General features: G+C 43.8%; 1 protein-coding gene across 4 annotated transcripts in view; it reads right to left on the reverse strand.

Moving 5' to 3' along the window:
* The window catches only part of PPP1R12A (protein phosphatase 1 regulatory subunit 12A), a 185,593-nt gene that overhangs the window by 20,300 nt on the left and 140,859 nt on the right, over positions 1–24,434 (reverse strand). For all 4 annotated transcript variants that reach the window (XM_088478110.1, XM_088478108.1, XM_088478109.1 and 1 more), the window contains 3 exons: positions 17,493–17,609; positions 7,922–8,083; positions 6,863–7,039 (listed from right to left, as the gene is read on the reverse strand). In XM_088478110.1, the coding sequence (XP_088334236.1) occupies positions 6,863–7,039; positions 7,922–8,083; positions 17,493–17,609 (456 nt within the window). The remainder of the gene's footprint in view (positions 1–6,862; positions 7,040–7,921; positions 8,084–17,492; positions 17,610–24,434) is intronic.

Below are 24,434 nucleotides of genomic sequence, written 5' to 3' on the forward strand. Positions count from 1 at the left end.
TCATATATATAGGAATCACTTGCAAAGTGAATGACAGCTAGCCAACGTTTGGGAGTTGTAAGCCAGTGGGGGTGGTTAGATAAACGCAGTTGTGTCTGACCATATAACCGCCATTTCATGGGCGTGCATAAATTAGCCATTGCGATCGCATTTCAGAGTATTAGACCTCTCTGCGTGTCAGGAGAGCTGCAGTGTTTACGGCTGGTCAGACTTGACTTACATGTTGCGTGACTGCGCAAAGTGCGTCGATCGGAGCAATATTTACTCTGTTGTACATCAATAGACTGATATGAGAGGGCAGCAGTGAGCTTCCATATGCGCGGCTATGCTTTGGAAGCCACAGCGATCTGTGAGAGAACGCAGCTGCGATTGCATTAGGGTAAATCTCTGAATCAGGGCCCATGGTCATTCCATTTTGAGAGGAGACTGAAGTATTGCTGGGGAGAGTCTGGTTTATTAACAATAATGCATTAAGATTCACAAAATAAGACTAGTTATGAAAGTTACATTAGATTGCTGGCTCAGTGGAATTTGTACTCCTAAGTGCAATGCTAATAAACAATTCTGTTCTCTAATTTCATCCACACGCGTTTAAAGAGAAAAAATAATGAACTGTGGAATTGTTTTCCAAATATGTGAACTACCAAGATTCATATACAACCATTTTTCACAAAACCTTACAATATGTTCCTACATTGAAGTAGTCCTCCATTTTACTTTTCACAGCCAGTTCCATGGAGCAGACTGACATGTTATGAATTAAGTGGGAGTTACGGCAAAAGTAAAAACATTACTTTACGTACAGCCTACCACCATATGTACAACCAAACCTTAATTGTGTCTTCTCAAATACTGTTCAACAAATATGTCTGGCCCATACACCTTATCTCCAACCATTCAACTAGCTGACTTGTTGTAAAGAAAATCAGGGATGGGATCAAATAACAAATAACAATTGATCACTTGCTTACACACACTGGAAAATGGACAAAAGGAGCTGTTCAAACAAATTGGTAAAATCTGTTTAATTTAACCTATTTGTCTGAATGATCATTTTTGTCTGTTTTTCTGCGTTTTGGAGCAAGTGGTCGATTGTCATTTGCTCCCACACTATACCAGATTTTCAATCCAACAGTCTAAAATTGATGGAAAGGTAATTTTAAGGTATATGGCCATCTTTACTCACTTTGGTCATATGTAAGTTTTGAAACGGTAAAGGAATTAAGATTTGCAGTACATACAAAAATGTATCTATAGTGGGTGTAGGGGGCGTGGCTGCTACATGGTCTGTGGTGCCTCCGGGGCCCAGGCTTCCCCCTGCACCCAGTTATGTTGCCAGTTGGCGGGCGCTCACCACCTGAGGCCCGTGTGCAGCTTTTCATTTCTTATCAGTGTGCAGCACATCTGCTGTCCCAGCCGGCTCAGTCTCTTCTCACGGATGCCGAGAGGAGGTGTTGCTGTAATAAGCCTGCTGGGAGTTTCTTGGACCACAGCCATGCCTCCTCCCAGCATCAGTGAGGAGAGACGGAGCCAGCTAGGAAAGCTAAAAAATGAAATGCAGCTCACATGGCTCAGGAGGTGAGCGACTGACCCACTCTGAGTAGTGCACCGCGGGGAGGAGGGCAGTGGAAATTTTGCTATGGGGCTCACACAGGTCTAGCAACGCCCCTGAGTAAACCAATTATCCTTTCCTTATGGCAAGCAAAGCAAATATTCTGCCTAATTAGGCTGACTCGTGAGCACTTGTACATGATGAGTCTACTCAGAAGTTTATTTTTGTGAGACAACAGTTTATGATTAGGTATTTGTTAGTAAAGAATAAATATACACTTATAAGAATCTTTTGTCTGCGTTCACCAGAAGATTGTAGCAAAGGACAGGTACAAACATTAGTGTCATATTTTAAATGTAACTATTATTAATAACAGCATTTAGCTGGTAATGACACATTTTTCCATATGTCCAGCTACCTTAAACGGGGTACACGATATGCGATCCATCTTAAGATATATTGTTCTAACTGAAATTGGAAGGAAATATTGTGCGGATCGTATAGTGTGTACACCCGATCACGTGTGCATGCGGATGGTTCATGGCATCGTCCCATCTGCTGCACTGCACAGTATATGGAACAATGCCATGAACGACGCAGCATGTAACGTCATATTGTGCCACAGGGAGACAATGGGGGTGTAGGTGGGACTTGGAGGACCGGAACACCAACAGCAAAGCTTTTCAATCCCAGGATGCTCCGGTCCTTCCCCCTATACCCCGCCAACAACCTGAGGGCAACTCAGATTTGTTAACAAGCCCAAGGCAGGAGCAGGATAGGAGAGAAGGAACACTTGTACACTGAAGAATCACACTCACACACAGAGAAGGAAACAAGTGACCAAGAGAAGAAACCCATAGAAGCTAGCTGCGTCAGGGCAGGTGCCCTGTTGTGGACCCTATGAACTTCGAAGAAAAAGTAACCAGGGTAAGTTTTACCACAACTCTCCTTTTCCTCTTCACGGTCCATAGTGCTCCACAAGGAGACAATGGGGATGTCCCAAAGCAGTTGTTCAAGGGCGAGACGCTCCTGAGCCGAGAAGAGAACCCTGCGCCCGAAGGAAGCATCCTGAGAGGCAAATGTATCAAAGGCATAGAACATAAGAAAGGTGTGGACAGAAGACCATGTAGCTGCCTTGCATAGTTGATCAGCAGAGGCGCCACGCCAGGCTGCCCACGAGGGACCCACAGAGCCAGTAGAATAAGCATATACTGTAGCTGGCACAGGAAGGTCAGTCTGCGCGTAAGCCTGTGAAATAGTCATGCAAATTCATCTGGCCAGAGTCTGTTAGCTGGCCATCCCATCTTATGGAATCCATATAAGATGAAGAGGGAGTCTGATTTCCTGATGGAATTAGTACGGTCCACGTAGATCTTCAGAGCATGGACCACATCCAAAGAGGCATCACCTGTCAAGAGGTCTGGTGGGCCGGAACCACAATTTCCTCATTAAAGGTGGAAACGAGAGACCCTTGATGGGAGACCCTTGATGGAGTGCTGGCCGGTCACCACGCACCACCGGCGGAGGCTTGCGTCTGTGGTTAGGAGTACTCAGTCCAGGGTCCAAAAGGGAGGTCTCTTGTTCAAGTGGTATGTCTGTAGCCATCAGGCTAGGGACAGGCGAACCTCCGGGGTGAGGCTCATCTGGGATCTGAGCAGATGAGGCAGCCCATTCCACTTGGAGAGGATCAGGTGTTGTAGGGACCTGGAGTGAAACAGAGCATACTCCACCATGTTGAAGGTGGACACCATGGATCCCAGGGTCTGCATTGCAGATTGAATTGACACTAGGCAAATGTATAGTAGTCTGCGCACCCGATGCTGTAATACCGAGATTCCCTGAACCTGAGAGTCCAGGAGGGCTCCCAGATGTACCATTCTTTGAGAATGTGTTAAGGAAGACTTTTTACAGTTGATCAGCCAACCGTGCGTTTGTAGAAAGCCAATAGTTTTCTTTAGATGGCGGTGAAGAATTTCTGGGGAGCTGGCCAACAGCAAGAGATCGTCTAAATATGGAAGCAGTGTGATCGCTTGATGACGAAGATAGGCCGCCATAACTGCCATGATCTTGGTAAAGACCCTAGGAACCGTTGAAAGGCCAAAAGGCAAAGCCTGAAATTGGTAATGATGCTGTAGTATAGCAAACCAGAGATATTGTTGATGAGAAGGCACTATAGGTACATGTAGGTAAGCGTCCTGAATGTCCAGAGACACCATAAAGTCACCAGGCTCCATAGCCAGGATAATAGAGCATATGGTTTCCATACGAAACCTGGGCACCCTGATAAACTTGTTCCAGAGACTTGAGGTTGAGGATAGGCCGATGAGACTCGTTGGGCTTCTGAGGGTAGAATAATAGCGCTTCCCTCCCTGTGCGGAGGTCCCAGAATTATTACTCCTGAGAGCAGCAAGGACAGACTGGCCTTTTGGAGCAGCAGGTCCTTGCGTGGGTCCGATGGAGGGCCTGTGCAGATGAACTAAAGGGGGTGGGTGGGGTCGCCTCAGAAAGGATAAGGCATATCCGTGGGAGACCACTTCTCTTACCCAGGCGTCTGTTGTGGTCTGACGCCAGAACTGGGCGAATTGAGGAAATCGGCCTCCCACTCTGGGAGCCCCCTGGGAGAGGTCCGCCCTGTCAGACTGAATGCTTCTCTTCAGATTTGGTAGGTGGATGCATAGTAGCCCGGGTCTGTTTGGTCCTAGGGCTTTAGTTGATGCTTGATGCCTTGACTGACCTTTAGCTTTTCCTTGAGGACAAAAGGACGACGTCTGAGGCTTCGTATTATATGCAGAGGTAAGGAACACAGTCTTGGAAGCTGTCAAGGTAGTCACAATTTTCTCCAGTTCAGGGCCAAACAGGATATCCCCTGAAGGAGGTAGAGACACCGGAGAGAAGCCAAACAATACGGCGGGCTACTACAGAAGTGGCAGATGCCTTGGAGGCTAGGAGAGCTGTATTCATAGCTGCTTCACCCTAATAGGAGGCTGCATCTCTAATTTAGATATGTAGGACAGCTGTTCCCTCCAAGCATCAGAGGGAAATGTCTCTTCTAGGGCCTCTGCCCAACTCTCAATAGCCTTAGTCACCCAGGCCGTAGCCCTAGCAGGACGAGTAATAGCTCCTGTAAGAGTATATAGATTTTAGACAAGCTTCCCATCCTTCTATCCGTAGTCTCCTTCAAGGAGGTTGCAGTATGGGTAGGTAATGACATGTCTGGCCAAAAATGCTACATGGGGGAACTTCCCATTTAGTGCAATAGGAACGTAAACGCTTAGGCAGCTAAAATCTTTTACTGGGCATATTCCATGCCTCACTCATAGCTGATCAGAGTGAGGAAATTCTGGTAAAATTACCTTTTGTCGTTTATAGAATGGCTGTTTTGCCTTAGGAGCAGGTCCTATCTCTTCTATTTGAAGAATAGATTTTACAGCTCTTACAAGTGCAGGTATATTCAATTAAGAGGGGGGTTCCTTGTACCCTGAAGGTGAGTCAGAGTGAGAGAGGTCTGCATCTTCTGCCTCCCCAGATGATAAATCAGAATCTGATAGCTGGATGTACTGGGAAAATAACACAGTATGCTTAGTAGGTTTACTAGGTAAGGGTCTCTTTTTGCTGCATTTGCTGAAAAGCTGTAGAGGTATCAACCAGACTCTGCACTGAGGTAGAAAGTATGTCTACCCAAGGGGGAAGCTAAGAATTTGCAGGGAGTACCTGCTGTGGACATCCTATATGGAGGCTACCACAGGGACCGTTAGATGGTCTGCAATTTTTGCCAGCACATGTGAAAAAGTAGCCCAGGATGAGTCCTGAGGAGAGGACACCGCAGCTGATGGGCCTGGGGCAGTATAACACGATGCACAAACACCATCGTGAATGAGGTCCTCTGCAGTTAAGCCTGTTGAGCAGTACTTACAAGACACCAGAGTGGGAGGAAGCAGGCTGCTAGTCAGCCTTGCTTCTGCCAGATATAGCTGCAAGAATAATGTAACAATCTGGCACAGTGCAGTGAGCAACCCAGCTGTATGTGTAAGAGGCACAGTGTAGTGCGAACAGCTATATATAGTATGTGATAGCCCTCACAAATATATGGAGATGTGAGGTACAATTAACCCCCTATACCTTTAGCATGCCAGGGTTATAGTAGAAGAAAGGGAAAGGTATAAGCTGACAGTCATATGAAAAAGAAAACAGATCGCAGCGCTAGCATAAGCACATACAATGCAGAATATACAATATAACTGCAGTGGGCACTAAAATCACCTACACAGACCACAGTGGCTGGTAGGCTGTAGCGCTGTATAACCTGGCCCTTGGGAGAGGTGTACAGGGAGACTGGACCCAGCATTCCTGGAGACCTGAATGCAGAAAATGGCTGCCGTGAGTTTCAGAGGGGGCGGAGGGTGAGGGAGAAGCAGCAAGACCGCAGTGGAATGGCGACTTGAGCTGGGGAGAGCGCCTTCTCCCCTATGCTGACTTTAAGCACCGGGTCCCCTGCCCTTACATATGCCCTGCACCAGTGCTTGAAATGCCCTGGTAGTCTAGTGGAGTCCTGTATGAACCGGTGTCCACATCAACGCCTCCGTTCTGTCTCCTAAGACCAGAGGTAAGACTGCGCGCATACACGTGGGTCACCGCGAGCGGGGATCCGCCTTACCTGTTTTCTTGAGTCCCGTCTGGGGTCCGGGAAGCCTCGCTAGCTAAGTGACCCTCAGACTCCCGCCTAGAGTACCTAGCCGAGGGCTGATGTCACGGCACTGTGGATGGGTGATGAACCAGTCTCATGCTGCTACTCATTAGTAGAATACATTAAACTAAAATTAAATCATAAAAATAAGCTTGGGCTGTTTAATAGCAGCCCTGTTAAAATGGTGATCCAACTCCTGCTGGACAACAATGAAACTGGCTTGCCCTCAGGCTGTGGGCTGGGTATAGGGGGAAGGACCGGAGCATCCTGGGATTGAGGACCGGACACCAACAGCAAAGCTTTTCAAAGTCCCACCTACACCCCCATTGTCTCCCTGTGGAGCCCTATGGACCCTGAACAAGAAATATTGCAAGACTGTCAAAACACAAAGGCTTAATTTTTATTTTTAAATATCCTACATAATTTCCCCTATTTGTGAAACTATGGTTTTCCTAAACTTAGTGCAGATATTTAATAAATATGTTATCTACATGAAAAGCTGCAGCAAAACAGTTAAAATTCCCATCTGTTCTTTCAAATGCACAGAAGAGTACATTGAACATGCAACAATACAGATATAGTGCAAGGTATGAAGGGCTTCCCATTCATGCAAACGATTTACACACCTGCGTCTTTCCCTGACCTCCGCTGTGAAAGGAACAGTGCCAGTGGAAGTGGTGGTCATAGAGGTGAAAGTAGTGGTGGGGTTTACAACGGTTGGTGCAACTGGAATGGTGACTGCAGTAGGGACAGTATCCTTGTCTTTTTCAGAGCTATCGTCTGCCCACAAACGGTTTGAGGTACTAAAACATTGCAAGCAACAAAACACAAAAAGGAAAGAGCAAACACACAATGAAAGCCATTTCTATCAAGGTGTTACATTTAATAACATGTAAAAGCAATAGGACGAATTTGCTTACTGAAAGCCTCACACAGCATAACATTCGAATTTAGGATATATTGTGGCTAGGACCTGTAATGCTGAACACAAACACTGAACCATAAGTGTTTTCAATTTCACTGTTAAAAGTATTGTAGGATTATTAAATTATTCAAATGAGATATGAAGCCATGAGAGTAGCGTGTAAGCTTTTTGTAAAAAATAAAATAAAAAAGGATATATTTTACACAGAATTTTAATGCCAAGAAAGAGTATGTGCTATAAACTCCACTAACCCCAACTGATCTACAGGGGTCCCTCCACCAGGATCCAGGGATCTTGCTACTGACAGACTTGATGCTACTCCTGGGTTAACAAAGTGGTAAATCTGACTTTTCATTGCTCTACTAGTTTGGGTAGAACAATTAAATTTCTCTCTCTTTGGAAATTCTGAAAATTAAAGCAGTTTGGTGGACCAATTATACATTTAAGAAATCCATGTTTATTACCATCTTCAGACAAAGAAACAAGCTGCTAAGAAAGGACACAGCAGGTTAAGACAGACAAGATAGGATATTTTATGCATGGACCCTGCAATTACTGCATATGGGAGGATCATAGACGCATATCATGGGTACACATTAGACGATGGACACGATAGGACGCTCCGATCCAAAGAATCGAACATATCGTCTAGTGTGTGCCCACCTTAAGTGTGTGTTTTCTTGGCTAATTATCATACAGGCAGTATTTATAAGTTAGATATAAAGCTGCAACATAAACTAAACATTGACCATTGTTATACCTGCTAGGTAAGCCTGAAGAACCCACTGTACTCTTAGCAGTACTAATAGTGCTGGAAAGACTTCTTGTAAGTCCAGAAGAGGTAACTGTTGGTGTAGATCCAGAAGTTGTACTTGGAACACTAGAACTAAGTAGCTCATCTTGCCTTCTGCCAAAGGAGCCACTATAAAAATGGAAGGAAATTAAAATGTAAACGTTTTTTTTTTTTAAATACACAATGATTAAAAAAAATAAAAATAAAATAAAATAAAAAGAGACCACCACAATCCAGAGCTTGGGAGAATGTGTTTGTTATACATCTAATATTAAGCAAACAAGAACGCCAAATAATCTGACCACAAAATCCAGAATAAGGGAATTAAAGCCATTCTTAACATGTCAATGCTTATCCTATGTTTGAGTTAAACTGCTAATTGTGACAGTGTGCCAACACCGACACTTATTCCCATTATAAAAATAAAGTTGATTAAAACTCCAAAAATATTACTTTCATAACGTTTCTTTCAATCAGTATACTTTTCTCACATACTACTATATGGTAAGATTTTATTTTACTTTTGTAATTGTTTTATATGCTTATCTTGTAGTCAATTGGGGGACACTGGAAGATGTTTTTGCGGTATCCAATTGCAATCGAGTTTCTGGAAAAATCTTCTGAATACAGACTAATCGTACAAATGGGGGGTGGGAACTTAACACTTTCCTGCCGTTAGCTCATACTATTTAAGCGTTAGGAACGTATTGAATTAGTTTTGCATCGGCGAGAAAGTTCTGCCTACCTGACTTTGTCACCTTCGCGTGACTTGGACGCAAAAACTTTGTGTGTGCACTCCCGATTTACTCTGTATCCAATTGCCAAACAGGCAAAAACGGGACCCGGCAAATGTGACGAAAATAGCAGGATGAATTGGGGGAATCACTCTGTACCCCTGAAAAAGATGGGCTGACTTTGGAAATCCTTATGGTAGTTTAGTATTAGCCCTAATTGAACTTGCTAGGGTACTTAAGTGGTGGTAAGTTCTTGCTATTAGCGTCTTGGTAAAAGTGGTGAAGAATGGCATAAAGCAGTGTTTTTGGAGTAAATAAGTAGTTCAATCAAATTTGGGGTGCTTGAAAATGGGTACTACCATATTTTAATGTCTCTAAAGTGAAGTTTTAGAAAAAATGAAATTCCTCCATCATACAAGCACCTCTAATCTCCAAAACAATTGGCCCCTTCTTAGAGCACCCCCAGAAGCTTATTTCACTAGTTTTTGAAGTTGTCCCCATTTTCGCCCCAAATTTCAAATACGTTTTTTGGGGTATTCCTGGAATTTTGTATTTCTTTGTTTGGATGAATTGTTCTTTGTTTGGATTGATTGTCCTTTGGGGGTGGGTGGGGTGTACCAAGGGTTCTGAGTGGTTACCCAACATCTGCACCCCAAAATATAGATTTTGCACTTCTTTTCTCCTGCTATTCTGTGGAGGAAAAGTTTAGCCTATTTCAGTGCACTGACTTTTCGCATAGGCGAAAACTAACTGGAATTGAATACGGACATACATTTTCAGGCGAAATTTTCAGCAAAAAACGGGCGAAAACAGCTTTTCGTTTCTAATTGAATACGGCCCTTAGTGGGAGCCTTAGTGGGAGGTACTATGGAGAAAAGTTTTCTCCCAAAAAGGAAAATTGGGAGAAAAATGTTGTAGTTTTCATGAAAATCATGTAATAGGATAGGGAGAAAATTTCTCATGAAAATTGTACCACATGACCGCGGGTTAACGGGGGAAAACGGGTTATCGCATCTAAATGGTTAACCCCCAATGAAGGAGTACATAATGGTAAAGCGAAAGGAGAAAAATTATTTCATAACAATCACCCAAAAGAGGTTAACAGTAAAACCATGAAAAAGACCAGATCGAAAACAAATAGCGAATGGCAACAAGAGTCCAGAAATGGACTTTGATATGGATTTATCTTAAGTACAAAATCCCTGTTTTTCCAGTGACCTTGACCGTGGAAATATTGGAGTTGTTTGATTATCTCAAACCGCAAAACAAAAAAACATCCAGGTATCTACAGCTTTGTTGGTGAAAATACTGTCAATGAGAGAAGTCAGAGGAGAATTGCCAGACTGGTTCAAATCTGTTGCAACAGTGGTATGTACAGATGTGTCCACATACATCTATCCTCCATGTGCTACAAGTTGAGTTACACAATGTGTGGGTGCCTTTTCAATTGACTGTTTCCCTTAAAAGGAGTTTTATTAGCAAAGCAGCTGTGACACTAACTTAGCATTTCACAAGCAGATAGTTGCACGCAGAATATAGGCATGCAGCATATTTAAACCAGCAGAAGCGGCTTGTGTGTCCTATTCGCATATCTTTGCGAATACGACGCATTTTAAGGCAAAAAGTTGCACAAAAAGACGCTCTGCTCTACAGAGTCACGCCACAGCATGGCGCGACTAGAAGGGCTGTTTAATGCAGATGTGGACACTGTTCATTTAGATGTGATAACCCATTTTCCCCCATTAACCCGCGGTCATGTGGTACAATTTTCATGAGAACTTTTCTCCCTATTCTATTACATGATTTTCATGAAAACTAGAACATTTTTCTCCAATTTTCCTTTTTGGGAGAAAACTTTTCTCCATAGTACCTCCCACTAAGGGCCGTATTCAATTTGAAACGAAAAGCTGTTTTCGCACTCATTGCAACTTGAAGTGGAAGGGCTACAGCAGCAGAAAACTTACCCCACTGGTAAAAAAACAAACAAAAAAAAAAACAGAGAACTAATGTTACAGTGGGTCACTGGTTCACCAAAATTGGATAGCTGAAGGAAAATGCCACCTAGGGCCGTATTCCGTGAAAAAGGATCGCCGATTGCGTCTTTTTGCCAGGTGGGTACTTATCTCCATATTCAATTCCAGACTGTTTTCGCGTACGCGGAAAGTCAATACAATGTAATAGGCGAATAAGATTCGCATCTGCATAGCAGGAGAAAAGTGCAAAATTTTATTTTGGGGTGCAAAGGTGGGGAAACCTCTCAGAACCCTTGGGACAGCCCCCCAAAAGGACAACTGTGTCAAAAAAAAAAAAAAAGAAAAAACTGAACACCCCCAAAAAGTACTTTAATTATGGAAGCGAAAAAGCACAAAGCGGGGGGACAAATACAAAAACTGTCGAAATAGACTTCTTGAGGGTGTGCAAGGATGTGTCAGGTGTTTTTATGATTGCAGGTGCTTGCAAGAGGTGCGTTTTTCACGTTTTTTTTATACTTCACTTTAGAGACTTTAAAATATGCTAGCACCCATTTTCAAGTACCCCAAATTTGACATGACTACTTATTTTCGCCAAAAAATACTGCTTAATGCCATTCTTCACCACTTGTGCAAAGATGCTAATAAGATGCTATTAAAACAACTTAAGTACCCCGAACAGTTTTATTAGGGCTTCTAATTCTGACAGTACTTTCCGCCTGTTATGAATTCGCCGCTTGCCGTGTTCGGGTCTTTTAGACTTGAATACGGCGAATAGCGGGGACGCGCATGATAAGTTTCCGCGTCCAAAAGACATTATATAGGCGAAAAATACGGCAGACAAAATTTTTCTGCGGTTGCGAAACTAATTGAATATCGCCTCTAGTCTGACAATTTTTAATTTTTGCTGCAACATTCAAATGGATTATACTCCAAATTATGTCCATGCCATCTATCTATCAGGTTTAATAAAGAAGGGTGCTTTAAGGTCTTCAGCGTAAGATCAAAGGGGATATTGGGGGTAGGAAGTCTACACTTCAAGCATGAGCAGCTTTGTACTTGAAATAAACGAAAGGGCTGATATCTGAGCCTTCAGATCTGGGTTTTAATACACCATCCTGCAAAAAACAGCTTAAGTGAAAAGAGGAAAGAGCACACCCCTTTGATTCACCATAGGTGTTGTAGATCTTCGAGGCCCTGGGTAATCATTGGCCAAAACAGGTTTTCTAAGCATCATGGCCTCAATAGCCATGCCTTTAAAGTCAAATGAGATAGGCTTGGATGATGAAGGGTGCCATGATGTAAGAGATTGGGTCCAAGAGGTATTTGTCTGCCATGCATGGTCAGTTTAGTTACCAGAATGACAACTCTTTATACAGTGAAAATGTTTTTGCCCCCTTCCTGATTTCCTCAATATATCCATATTTCTCACATTTGGGGCCAAATTCAATTAGAGGTGAAAAGTCGCGGCAAGCAAAATGGATTCGCCGCTGCAATCTTTTCGCCTCATACGTCTGTTTGGACGCAAAGTTTTCGCGTACTTTCACAATGCGCTTTTCGCCATATTCAATTCCATAACTGGCAAAAAGGTATATGTGCGATTGGCGGAACTAGCGAAAAGGAAGGCTTATTTGGGGGAAATCAGCCTAACTGACCCTGGAAATCAATATAGAAGTGTATTAATAGCCCTAATAAAAGTATTTAGGGTTCTTAAATGGAGTCATAGGGCTGTTATATGCATATTTGCTTAAGTGCGGGAAAATGAGCTAAAGCATTTTTTTTTTTTTTTTTTTTAATAATTGCTGTAGTTAAATTGGGGGTACATTAAAATGGGAACTAGAATAGTTTTGGGTCTCTAAAAGTGCCTTTTCAAAAAAGCTAATAAAAAACACCTGCTGCAGCCTCCTGCAGTAAAAACACCTGTCCCATCCATACAGCACCCCAAAATACCAGACCCAGTACTTTATACCCATTTTCAAACACTTTTTACATTTTCAACAAAAAAAGGTTGTTTTTTGTTTGTTTTTTTAGGGGGAATTAAGATTTTTTTAATTAGTCCCCACATTTTTAGCTCAAAATAGGGATGTTGCACAACTTTTCACCTGCATATGGGTGGAGAAAATGTTACGCCTGTTTTTGTACATGCAAAAACGTCCTGGAATTGAATAGAGTGATACGCAGGAATGTGGCGAACACATTGCATCAGCGAACGCTTTTCGCCAATCGTGGCTTTTCGACTCTAATTGAATTCGGCCCTTAATTGTTACATTACAACTTTTGCAGCAATGTGAAGCACAGTATGCCATGCTTGAAATTACAGAAGAGATGAGAAAACGGTATTGAAATATATCCGTATGGAAATCGATACAACTAAATTTCTAAGGCTCTAGGACACCAGCAAACCAGTGAGAAATATCTCCAAATGGAGAAAACTTGGAACAGTGGTGATCTTCCCAGGAGTGGCCGACCAAACCTGCTCCAAGAGTGCATCGATGACTCATCCAGGAAGTTACAAAAGAAACCAGATGAACATCAAAGAAATCGCATGCCTCGCTTGCCTCAGTTAATGTCAGCATTCATGATTCCAACATAAGAGACTGGGCAAAGATGGTCCATGTGAGAGTTGAGGCGAAAACCACTGCTAATAAAGAGGAACACAATGGCTTGTCTCACATTTGCCAAAAACAACACATTGACAGCCCCCAAGCCTTTTTGGCTAATGTTTTTTGGACTGAAGTCAAAACTGGAACACTTTTAAAAGACATTGGTCCAGTTATATCTGGTGTAAAGCTAACACCGCATTCTACAATAAGATCATCATACCAACAGTGAAACATGGTGTGTTGGTGTGGGGATGGTTTGCTGCTTCAGGACCTGGGTGACTTGCCATAATTGATGGAATCATGAATTCTGCCCTCTACCAGAAAATTCAGAGAATACCTGGTCATCAGTCGGATCTGAAGTTCAAGTGCAATTGGGTTACGCAGAAAGACGTTTCGAAGCACAAGAGCAAGACTACCTTTGAATGGCTCATTAAAAAAATATATATATTTTGGAGTAGCCTAGACAAAGTCCTGACTTGAATCCAATTGACATGCTGTGGCAGGCTTTAAAAGGGCAGGTCATGCACGAAAACTCTCCAATATGGCTGAATTAAAGCAATTCTGCAAAGAGTGGGTCAAAATTCCTCCACAGCCATATCAAAGACTGACCTCCAGTTATCATAAGAGTTTGATTGCAGTTGCAGCTGCTAAAGTTGGCACAACCAATTAATAACATTTAGGTGGGCAATTAATTTTTCACATGGGTGATATAGGTGTTGGATAACGTCTCTTTCAATAAATTAAATCCGTTAAAAACTTTTGGGTTTACTAATGTTGTCTGTGTCTTGTATATATTGTTTTAAGATCTGAAACAATTAAGTGTGGAAAATATTGAAAAAATAGAAGAAATCATGAAGGGGGAAAAACTTTTTCACACAGCTGTACCTTATTGCAGACCCATGGAGTAATCACTACAGGAAGAAACAGTTAGATCAAAAAGAATCAATAAGGAGGCTACCAATCCTTCGTTCATCAGTATCAGGTCAACAGCTGAACGACTATCGATCCACGAGGTGTTGAAAATCTTCTGATGGAGGAACCATTTCCCCAGTAAGAAAGGTTTGTCTGATGAAGTCTGCTTCCCAGTTTTCTACTCTGGGCATGTGAACCACCATAATGAGGACTGGAAGCTTATGCTCTGCCCAACACATGATTCTGCGGGTCTCTCATGACTAAGCCACTCTGATCTATGGAATCCACAGCAGCAGCCTTATCGAACTGTATCTTGTTAGCTTTTCCTTGAAGGAATGGGCCAATGTGTGAAAAATAACTGAGCTACAATACAATTAAAAGCACCGACTCCTGGCATGTCCAAGACCCTGTAACTGGAACTTTAAAGAGGTGGGACCTAGAATCAACGGCTGACATCTATTGACACCATCGTCTAAGTCTCAGATGAAGAACGGGCAACCCTGGTTAAGTATGTTGCCTCTCAGTCACCAGCAGAGCAACAGATGAACCCATGGAAAAAAGTCTGAACAGTTAACTGGTCTAATGCAGGATAGACTTCAGTTCCTTCTTTAATGTCTATAAATGAACCTGAAAATCACACTGGGTGGTGGACACTATCTTCCACAGGATCTTCATAAAAGGGTGTTCGGACAGCTGTCTGCGACAAGATATGGACTTCATGAGTCCTTGGAAACTGATGATCTTGTCCTCTGCTTGGACGAAATCTGTTTGGAGTTCTTGAAATTGAGGATCCAACTGTGAGCCTTAAGTCCTGGCAGTATCCTGAAATTGAGTCTGAAGCGAGGTCGTAAAATAAACCTGGACAAGCAGGTCGTCAAGGTAAGGGAGGAAAGTCAATCCTCAGAATCTGAAAAATGCATCTATAACTGTTATGATCTTTGTGCTCTACAATGTATTATGGGTTTCTCTTGGAATAGTGTTTCTGTAAGGTTATTCCATGAATCTTTCTCAATTGTATTTTTATTGATCTATTTTATACATGTTTTCACTAATGCATTAACTAAGGCTCTTGATTTTATGTGCATTTTGCCGCTGATAGTCTCACGGTCACTGTATTTTTATGGTTTAGATTCACTATAGCAGAGTATTGGCATTAATGTAGCCTAATCTGGTATCGAGAGACTGGTCATGCCTTCCACTTGTAGAAAGGAGATTGATGTAGGCCTTGATATTATCTGGCCTAATTTGGATATAGCCAATACCTCTGTTAAGGTGCTTGTGAGGAGTGTGTCCTTTACAGCCAGTAAAATGGTCCTCTCTAATAGGGCAAGTCTACAACAAAGGATATGGTTGTACTACTTCAATGTTAGCTCTGTGACCAGGTTGAAGGTCGAAATAGAGGACTCAAACCTGAAAATTAAGGAATTGCACAAAAAAAAAAAAAACAGAGGATCCTTGGGTCTGTCCCAAATTAGAATAGGCGAGTATGTGTCAATTATGTCCATGGATATCAAAAACTTGTCCCATGAAATTGTGAGCTTGTCCACTTTCAAAAGACAATTACCGATTTCAGGTTTAAAATGAGTGTAAAGGAATCACCCTGTTTCTGGATTAGTAATAACCCAAAAAGTTATGCTATTGCAGGAGAAATGTTTTGTCAATGGGTAGACCTATACTGAAAATGCATCTGGGTAGGTTATTAAAGAGATTTATAAAGTATTGCCAATTGTTTATGCCTCTCATCCAGCCATCTGTGGAAACAATTAAGCCTCTTGACTGTCATTCTAAAAATGTATCAGAGGTCTTTGGAAATTTGACCAACTGCCCATGCCTATCTACCTTAATGAATTTTACTCAATTTAGCATAGTACTGACCCCTGAAGGTCCAAATTTTCACTAATCTGTAGGGACAAAAGGAGAAAAGGGTTAGGGAAGGTGACAGGGAGAAAGCAATTTTTCCCTCCACTGTCCTAGGAAAATAATTAGAATCAGGTTGGCACTGAACAAGAATTTTCCAGAGTATGGGAGGGACTACAGACTATTTTTGGATATTCTATCACCAAGAATTATAACAATGCTGATGTGCCAATTGACCAGAGTCAAAGCTAACCTGGGTCTAAGGATGGTCCACTGTTGGTGTCATCTGTTTTATGGGAGGCCTTCATTTTCCTATAATTGCAATGGCAAACTAACAGTTCTTGAAATAGAAATGTTGATGATCTTAGGGAGGCAAATTATGTGAGCACTCACTTTAAGAGGACTGAGTTAATGAAATCAGCGGGATACAAGAAATCTCCAATCTGGATTAGTCCACGCTTCTGCAAGCATGTCCTCCAACTAAGCAGAATATGAAAAAATAGTATTTCTTCTTTCCATTTAAAAGGTGAATTCGACATTGAATGAAAAGTTTGGGAGCCACCAGAGGGGGATGAGAAAATGTGACAGCAGCCATGACCTTCTTTAAAGGAAGAAGACTGCTAAAGGTGGCCCAGGACTGATCGTCCAAGACCCTGAGACCAAGGCAGGTCCAGCAGTTGCCATGGAGATGGAGGTCAATGGGGATGGTCGTAGTTGCTGGGGGTAGCAAAGTTGTTTTCCGTAGGCCCATTAATTCCCATGGAGGGAACAAGAAAAGGAATCTCTGTTCAGCTGTTAAGAGCATTTGCGAGATGTATGAGCACCTCAATATCTGGCTCTGCTAATTTAGGGTGCACTAACAGGCAATTGCAGCCACCTAATTTTTCATGCACTGGGCATCCACCCTCACTGAGTCACAAAACAATTTGGAATGGCCTCTAAAGCAGAGAAAAAAAAAGTGTCACTGTCCCACTTCCATACTAACCTCTGGATGTACGAACCTTCCCAGATATAGGTAAAAAGGGGGAAGGGGACAGCAGTTGCACAATCCAAGAAAATGTGGAGCTGCAAAAGACTCTACAAACAGAAGAAAAGCCCACAATAAAATTAAGGAGTCACCGCTGCTCACTGCTCCCAGAAAATGACCTGTGTTTGTTTTGGTGGGCTTACAAATGGGAAGTCACACCAGAAAGAAGGAAATCTGATATGTTGTCAAGATTACGGGCTCCAAATTAAAGATATTTGGTACCTGTCATTTACATCTATTTACACAAAAATTGCAGCAAGATTAAAGAATTGTGCAAACAGCACTTACCTCTGTGGCAATTTGTCTACACACAAATAAAATCCTATATTTAATAAACCATGACATGTGTTCTTCATACACCAGATATGTTTATCTGATTTTAGTTTTTACTTTTTTATATATGTATTTTGTTATACCAAAGCTATAAATTTTCACCTTCTTTGATAAGTTGTATTTAAAATTTCATTAACAGAACTATTTTTCTTCAGGTCATCATCCCATTTTCTTCTTGTATAGGATCCTCCAATACGTGATAAACCAAAAGATGATTCTCTGTAAAAGAAAATTCTGCATTTAGTGCAAAATATTGCAATTTATGCATTTGCTTACAAAACATCTTTTTAGTCGATGTCCATTTGCTGTTAAGCATGTGTTAAATGCACATGGTCTTAGCAGCAAAAGTGTCTTGAACACAACAGGCTCAAGCAAAAAAAACAACATGTAGAAGAGCTACATGTCTATAAACTTAACTACAAACTACAAAAAAGGTGTTGCGTAACAATTCTTGTAAGCACTATATACGAGGGTTGTTCAATAATTAAGGTAACAAGACTTCTCATTGTGTAAATTTATTCAACTCATACATATATGTATAAATCAATAATATGGCTTTGGTACTGATTATATTTCTATATAGTCCCCATACTTGTCTAAGCATTTGTTCCAGTGGTACACCATGCATCTATCCCAACATAGAAGAAATCAGTGTCAAGCACCTGAAGCCAGGAAATGACGGCTTGCTGAACTTCACCATCGGTTGCAAACCGTCTTCCAGACAGGTGCTTCTTCAATGGTCCAAAGAGATGGAAATCACTCTGTGCCAGGTAAGGGCTGTATGCAGGATGGTCCAGTACCTCCCAATGGTAGTGTTGCAACAACACACGCATGTGGACGGATGAGTGTGGGCTGACATTATCGTGCAGCAATATGACGCCTGTTCACAGCAACCCAGGAAGTTTTCGTCGAATTGGCCTTCTGCAACCGGCTCAATAGGTCACAATAGTGGACAGCATTCAGAATATCTCGCTTTGTGTGGAAATTACCAAGTAGCATGACCTTGTGATGGAGTTGTTTTGAATTTCTTTGAGGGTGGGGATGAAGCATGTCATGGATGCTTGCTTCGTCTCCAGTGTCACATGATGCACCCATGTTTCATCGCCTGTAACAATGCGCTGCAGGAACTGCACTCCATCCTCATGGTACAGTGTCAAGTGCACAAGAGACAATCCCATCCTATTGGTGGTGTGAACTTCTGTGAGTGGCTTCAGTACCCAGTGTGAACACTTTCCTGTACCCCAGTTGCTCATGAACGTTGTTGTGCACAGTACCCACTGAGAGGTTCAGTTCATCAGCAACATTGCTAACTCTAATGCGTCTGTCCTCCTGAATCAGACCTTCAATGCGGCACAAATTGTGATCTGTGGTGGACGTGCTTGGCCCGGCCAGATTGCTGCTCAGATTGAACATCTATCCTGCCGTTATCAAAGGCAGTGCACCAAACCTGCTTCCGTGACATTACGTTATCACCGTACACCATGACAAGTTGGTGATGAATTTCAGCTGATGTGCCCTTTAGACACAGAAATCTTCCGCACACTACGCACCTCAATGTTTGAGCATGTTTCCGCCAGTCCCGCTATCTTACAACTGATGTTGAGACAGGATTACTAATATAGTGTTCTCTCTAGCTCCGGCGGCAGGCAGGGTGCCGGAGCTAGAGAGGACATATCCGTGCGCGCCCCCGAAAATGGGGCGTGGACCTTGAAAAAGGGGAGTCTATAAGACGCATCCCCTTTTCGTCACTCTTGGGGGCGTGCCCGGTACTTATGGACACGCCGGGCAGCCCCCAAGCTCTGCCGACAGGGAGAATAGACGCCGGGCGCATGCGCCCAGCGTCTATTCTCCGGTGGTGACCGGGTCACCACAGATTACCCCACTCCCGGGACACTGCGACCCGCTGCTGAAGACGACACCGGCAGGCTGTGAGGGCAGGGTGCTTTTTGCCCTCCAGAAGGAGGGCAGGGCGCCGCGCCCCGCTAAAATAGCCTAGCGGGAACGCTACTAATAAGAGGCGCAGTCTAGTGGCCGTGAGGGGAAGCAGTGGTCTACCTGCTCTGGCCTGGTGGGAAGTCAGAATTAAATGAATGGAGAATATTACATACACAAGAGGTCTTGTTTCCTTACCCATTGAACCACCCTCGTAGAGTGGTAACAAATTAAGACATGGAACATAAAACAAAGGAAGGAAAGGAAGATTGAAACCATCAAATCACTATAAGAAAACCTTAATCCTAAATGTACATTTTATACATAGAGGTAAAACATATCAGCATGGGCATAACTACCACAAATGCAAGGGGTGCAGCTGCTATGGGGCCCAGATCTTAGGGGGGCCCATGTTCCTTGTCAAAATTACATGTGTTCTATACATTTTTCACCCTCGGGTGCTACATAGTAGCCCTTACAAACTTTTGCTATGGGGCCTTCAAATACCTAGTTACCCCCTCCTGCATCTTAGTATTCACCAAGCTTTTCAATGCAAGTTTGCCAAAGTATTTTTGTTTCTCAATGCTCCACCACAAACCAGTACATCCACCCACACAAATTTTAATATACAAGGATAAAAAGAAAAACTCAAACATTAGGTCACAGCATGTCAGTTATGCTTGCTGTGCAAACAGTTACTCCTCCTCTCTATTAGTTCACCAATCTGCAGAGCATTCTTTTACCTAGGGAACTTACAATTCATTTACACAAGTCCTTGCTTTACAATACATAAGAGAAAAACTTCTAATGAGTGTTATCTCTATAGAACAGAAAATATATCACGTTTAACAGATTGTACCCATCACATAATTTAGACAAGATTAGAACTACTATTAAAACCAGAGTAAAAACCTAATTGCAATAAAAAAAAGAACAGATTAGTGCTAAACATAGCATTCATCTAGCACAAATAAATGACTCCTATAGCAAAAAGAACAAAATAGCGCACCATGACATTTTCAAGTAATCATTGACCGCATGTTGCCGAAGCCAGATACATTTATAACCACATACATTTCCAAATACTTTTTATGTCAAATGACACAAAAAGTAGGAAAATAGTAATTACTATTGTTACTCAAGGTCATAATAGAATGGGGGGCACTCTAGCTAAAGACCGGTCCAAGTGCATCAAAATATATTTTGAGAAATTCTTTATTACCTATTCTACAGACACACTCAATGGGGTTGATTTTTGACAACAGTTAATTAACCTACCAGTATTTGGACTCAGAGAAAACCGGAGCATGTGCAGGAAACCCATGCAAACACTGGGAGAACACGCAACTCCACACAGACTATCACAAATAATATTCCTGGTGATATCACCAAATTTGTCTTTTTACTATACATATGTGGGTAGACCGACCAAACCCCACAATTAATTACTGCGACCTAACATCATTGTTGCGACCTAACATCACCGTTGCATTCAATGTACACAATCAAAATGTTGAAATTGAAATGAAACGAGAGCTATAAGCAATTATTTATTGCTAGAGCTACAACATATATGTCATTATTTACATTTGAAGCTATATATATATATATATATATATATATATATATATATATATATATAAACGGAACAGGCGGCACTCTACAGGCTTCATTAACAAGAAAGTTCTGTATTACCAACATTTCAAGGCCCTTGCGGCCTTGTCTTCAGCTTCATGCATTTTAATGAGAAGGTGTGTCCAAACTTTTGACTGGTAAAATTATATTTATATATATATATATATATATATATATATATATAATATGAGATATTGTAAGAACTTACCCTTGTTATCTCTATTTCTACAAAGTCCATAGGGTTCCACAGGATACCTTGGGGTATAGGTGTGACGTCAGTCATCGGGCACCATAGAGTTAAGCTTTTCAGCCTCCCAGGATGCACTAGGGTCCCCCTCCTATACCCCGCCCCCGAGCCAAGGCACCTCAGTTAGTAACCAAGCCATAGGCCGGAGGAGGAGAAGGAAGAGAGAGAAAAAAGATCTGGACACACACAAGAATCACATTCTCACCAGAGGTAGACGGAAAAACCGGTGACCAGCGCAAAGCCCATCTGCAGCACAGGTGCGACAGGGCGGGAGTCCTGTGGAACCCTATGGACTTCGTAGAAAGAGATAACAAGGGTAAGTTCTTACCATATCTCATATTTTCTACTTCAGGGTCCATAGGGTATCCACAGGATACCTTGGGGATGTCCCAAAGCAGTATCCTTTAAGGGTGGGGACGCTCCTGTGCAGAAAGGAGAATCCGCCGCCCGAAGGAAGCATCCTGAGAGGCGAAGGTGTCAAACCTGTAATACCTCACGAAGGTATGGACAGAGGACCACGTAGCAGCCTTGCAGATCTGGACTGCAGAGGCACCACATCGAGCTGCCCACGAAGGACCCACAGACCTAGTGGAATGAGCCTTCACAGAAGGAGGAACCGGCAGGCCTTCATGAAGATAAGCTTCAGAAATAGCCATACGGATCCAGGCTGCTAAAGTTTGCTTTGAAGCAGGCCAACCCTTTTTACGGAAGCCATAGAGGACAAACAAGGCGTCCGACTTCCTAAACGAAGAAGTGCGGTCAACATAAGTCCTTAAGGCCCGCACAACATCCAAAGAGGCCTCACCCACGGAAATACCAGGTGAGTTAAAGGCCGGAACAACGATTTCCTTGTTAACATGAAACTGGGAAACAACTTTGGGAAGAAACTCGGGCCGAGTGCGGAGCACTGCCCTGTTCCCATGAAAAACCAAGAAAGGGGGTCTACAAGAAAGAGCCCCTAAATCAGAAACATGTCTGGCCGAAGCAATAGCCAGAAGGAAAACAGTCTTAGCTGTTAGCCATTTAAGATCCACTGAGCCCAGTGGTTCAAACGGCGGTCCCTGGAGAGCCCTCAGGACCACAGCCAAATCCCAAGGCGCCACAGGTGGAACAAAGGGCGGCTGAATGCGGAGAACACATTGCATAAAGGTACGCACCTCCGGGATTGTAGCAATCCTACGGTGAAACCAGACAGACAGGGCCGAAACCTGTACCTTCAAAGAAGCAAGGCGAAGCCCATGATCTAGTCCCGCTTGTAGGAAGGCTAGTATCCGAGACAGACGAAACTCCCGCGGTGCATAACCCCTCGGGCGACACCACTGGAAGAACGTATGTCACACGCGATGGTATATCCTCGCGGAAGACTGTTTCCGAGCTCGTAACATGGTACGCACTACAGAACTGGAAAACCCCCTGGACCTCAGCATGGCTGTCTCAACAGCCATGTCGTCAAAGACAGCCAAGTCAGGTCCAGGTGAAGACAAGGACCCTGTGACAGAAGGTCCGGTCGTACTGGCAACCGCAGAGGACTGTCCACGGACAGACCCTGAAGGTCTGAGAACCAGTGCCGTCTGAGCCACGCGGGAGCTATCAACAGGAGCGTCCCTCCTTCCTGTTTGAAAATCCGGATTACCCGTGGAAGAAGGGAGACCGGAGGGAACAGGTATGCGATCCGGAACGTCCACCGGATGGACAGAGCATCCACCAGAGACGCCCCTTCGGCTCTTGTGCGAGACCCGTACACCGGCAACTTGTTGTTGTGCCGGGACGCCATGAGGTCGATCTCTGGAAGACCCCATCTGTCCACCAGCAGTTGAAAAACGTCCGGGTGCAGGGACCATTCCCCCGGATGAACGTCCTGGCGACTTAGAAAGTCTGCCTCCCAATTTAGCACTCCCGGAATGAAGACCGCTGATATGGCCGGAAGATTGCGCTCCGCCCATACCAGGATCCGAGAGACCTCCACGAGAGCCACCCGACTTCGGGTTCCTCCTTGCCTGTTTATGTAGGCCACGGTGGTAGCGTTGTCCGACTGGACCTGTACCGGACGACCCTGGAGAACCCGATGTGCCTGCTGGAGAGCATTGAAGGCCGCACAGAGTTCCAAGATATTGATTGGAAGCTCCACTTCTGTCGGAGTCCACCTGCCCTGGAACAAGTGTGGACCCGAAACTGCTCCCCAGCCCCGAAGACTGGCGTCCGTTGTCAACAGGACCCAATTTGGAACCCAGAACGGACGTCCCTTGCTGAGATGGGTCGTCTGTAACCACCAGGCAAGGGACAGGCGAACCTCCAGGGTGAGCACAATCGTCTGGGACTTCAGAAACTGAGGCAGCCTGTTCCACTTGGACAGGATCAGGTGCTGCAGAGTTCTGGAGTGAAACTGGGCATATTCCACCATGTCGAACACCGATACTATGGAGCCCAGTAACCTCATCGTCGAGTGTAGAGACACCTGGCGACTGCGCAGACAACTGCGCACCCTCGACTGTAAAGCAGAGATCTTTTACCCAGTCACGAAGATCCTTTGCTGTTCCGAGTCCAATAAGGCTCCGAGGTGCAGAATCCGCCGAGACGGGATTAGAGTGGACTTCTGCCAGTTGATTAGCCAGCCGTGCCGTTGCAGTAGCGCAATGGTCAGGTCCAAGTGGCGTAGAAGGAGCTCTGGAGATCCCGCCACCAAAAAAAGGTCGTCCAAGTACGGCAACATGCGGACTCCCTGCAGCCACAGAGAAGCCGCCATGACCGCCATCACCTTGGTGAACACACGTGGTGCTGTCGCCAAGCCAAAAGGTAACGCCCGAAACTGGAAGTGGTCTCTGCGGATTGCAAACCTGAGGAACTGTTGATGGCGCAAAAGAATAGGGACATGCAGGTAAGCGTCCTGTATGTCCAATGACACCATGTAGTCCCCAGGTTCCAGCGCCAGAATGATGGACCGTAGGGTCTCCATCCGAAACTTCGGTACCCGCAGAGACTTGTTGAGAGCTTTGAGCTTGAGAATCGGACGATACGACCCATTGGGTTTCTGTACCAAAAAATAGATTTGAATAGAAACCCTGGCCCCTCTGGGAGAATGGAACAGGCACTATAACTCCAGCCTGGAGCATAGTGTGCAATACCTTCCGCAACTCCGTAGCCTTGTTCCGGTCTGATGGTAGACCCGTGGTGAAGAATCGAGCCGGGGGTCTGTGCCGGAAAGAGGGCGTACCCGTGGGAGACCACCTCGA

The sequence above is a fragment of the Taudactylus pleione genome, unplaced genomic scaffold, assembly GCF_031769625.1.
Source record: "Taudactylus pleione unplaced genomic scaffold, aTauple2 ptg000207l, whole genome shotgun sequence".
Lineage (NCBI taxonomy): Eukaryota > Metazoa > Chordata > Amphibia > Anura > Myobatrachidae > Taudactylus > Taudactylus pleione.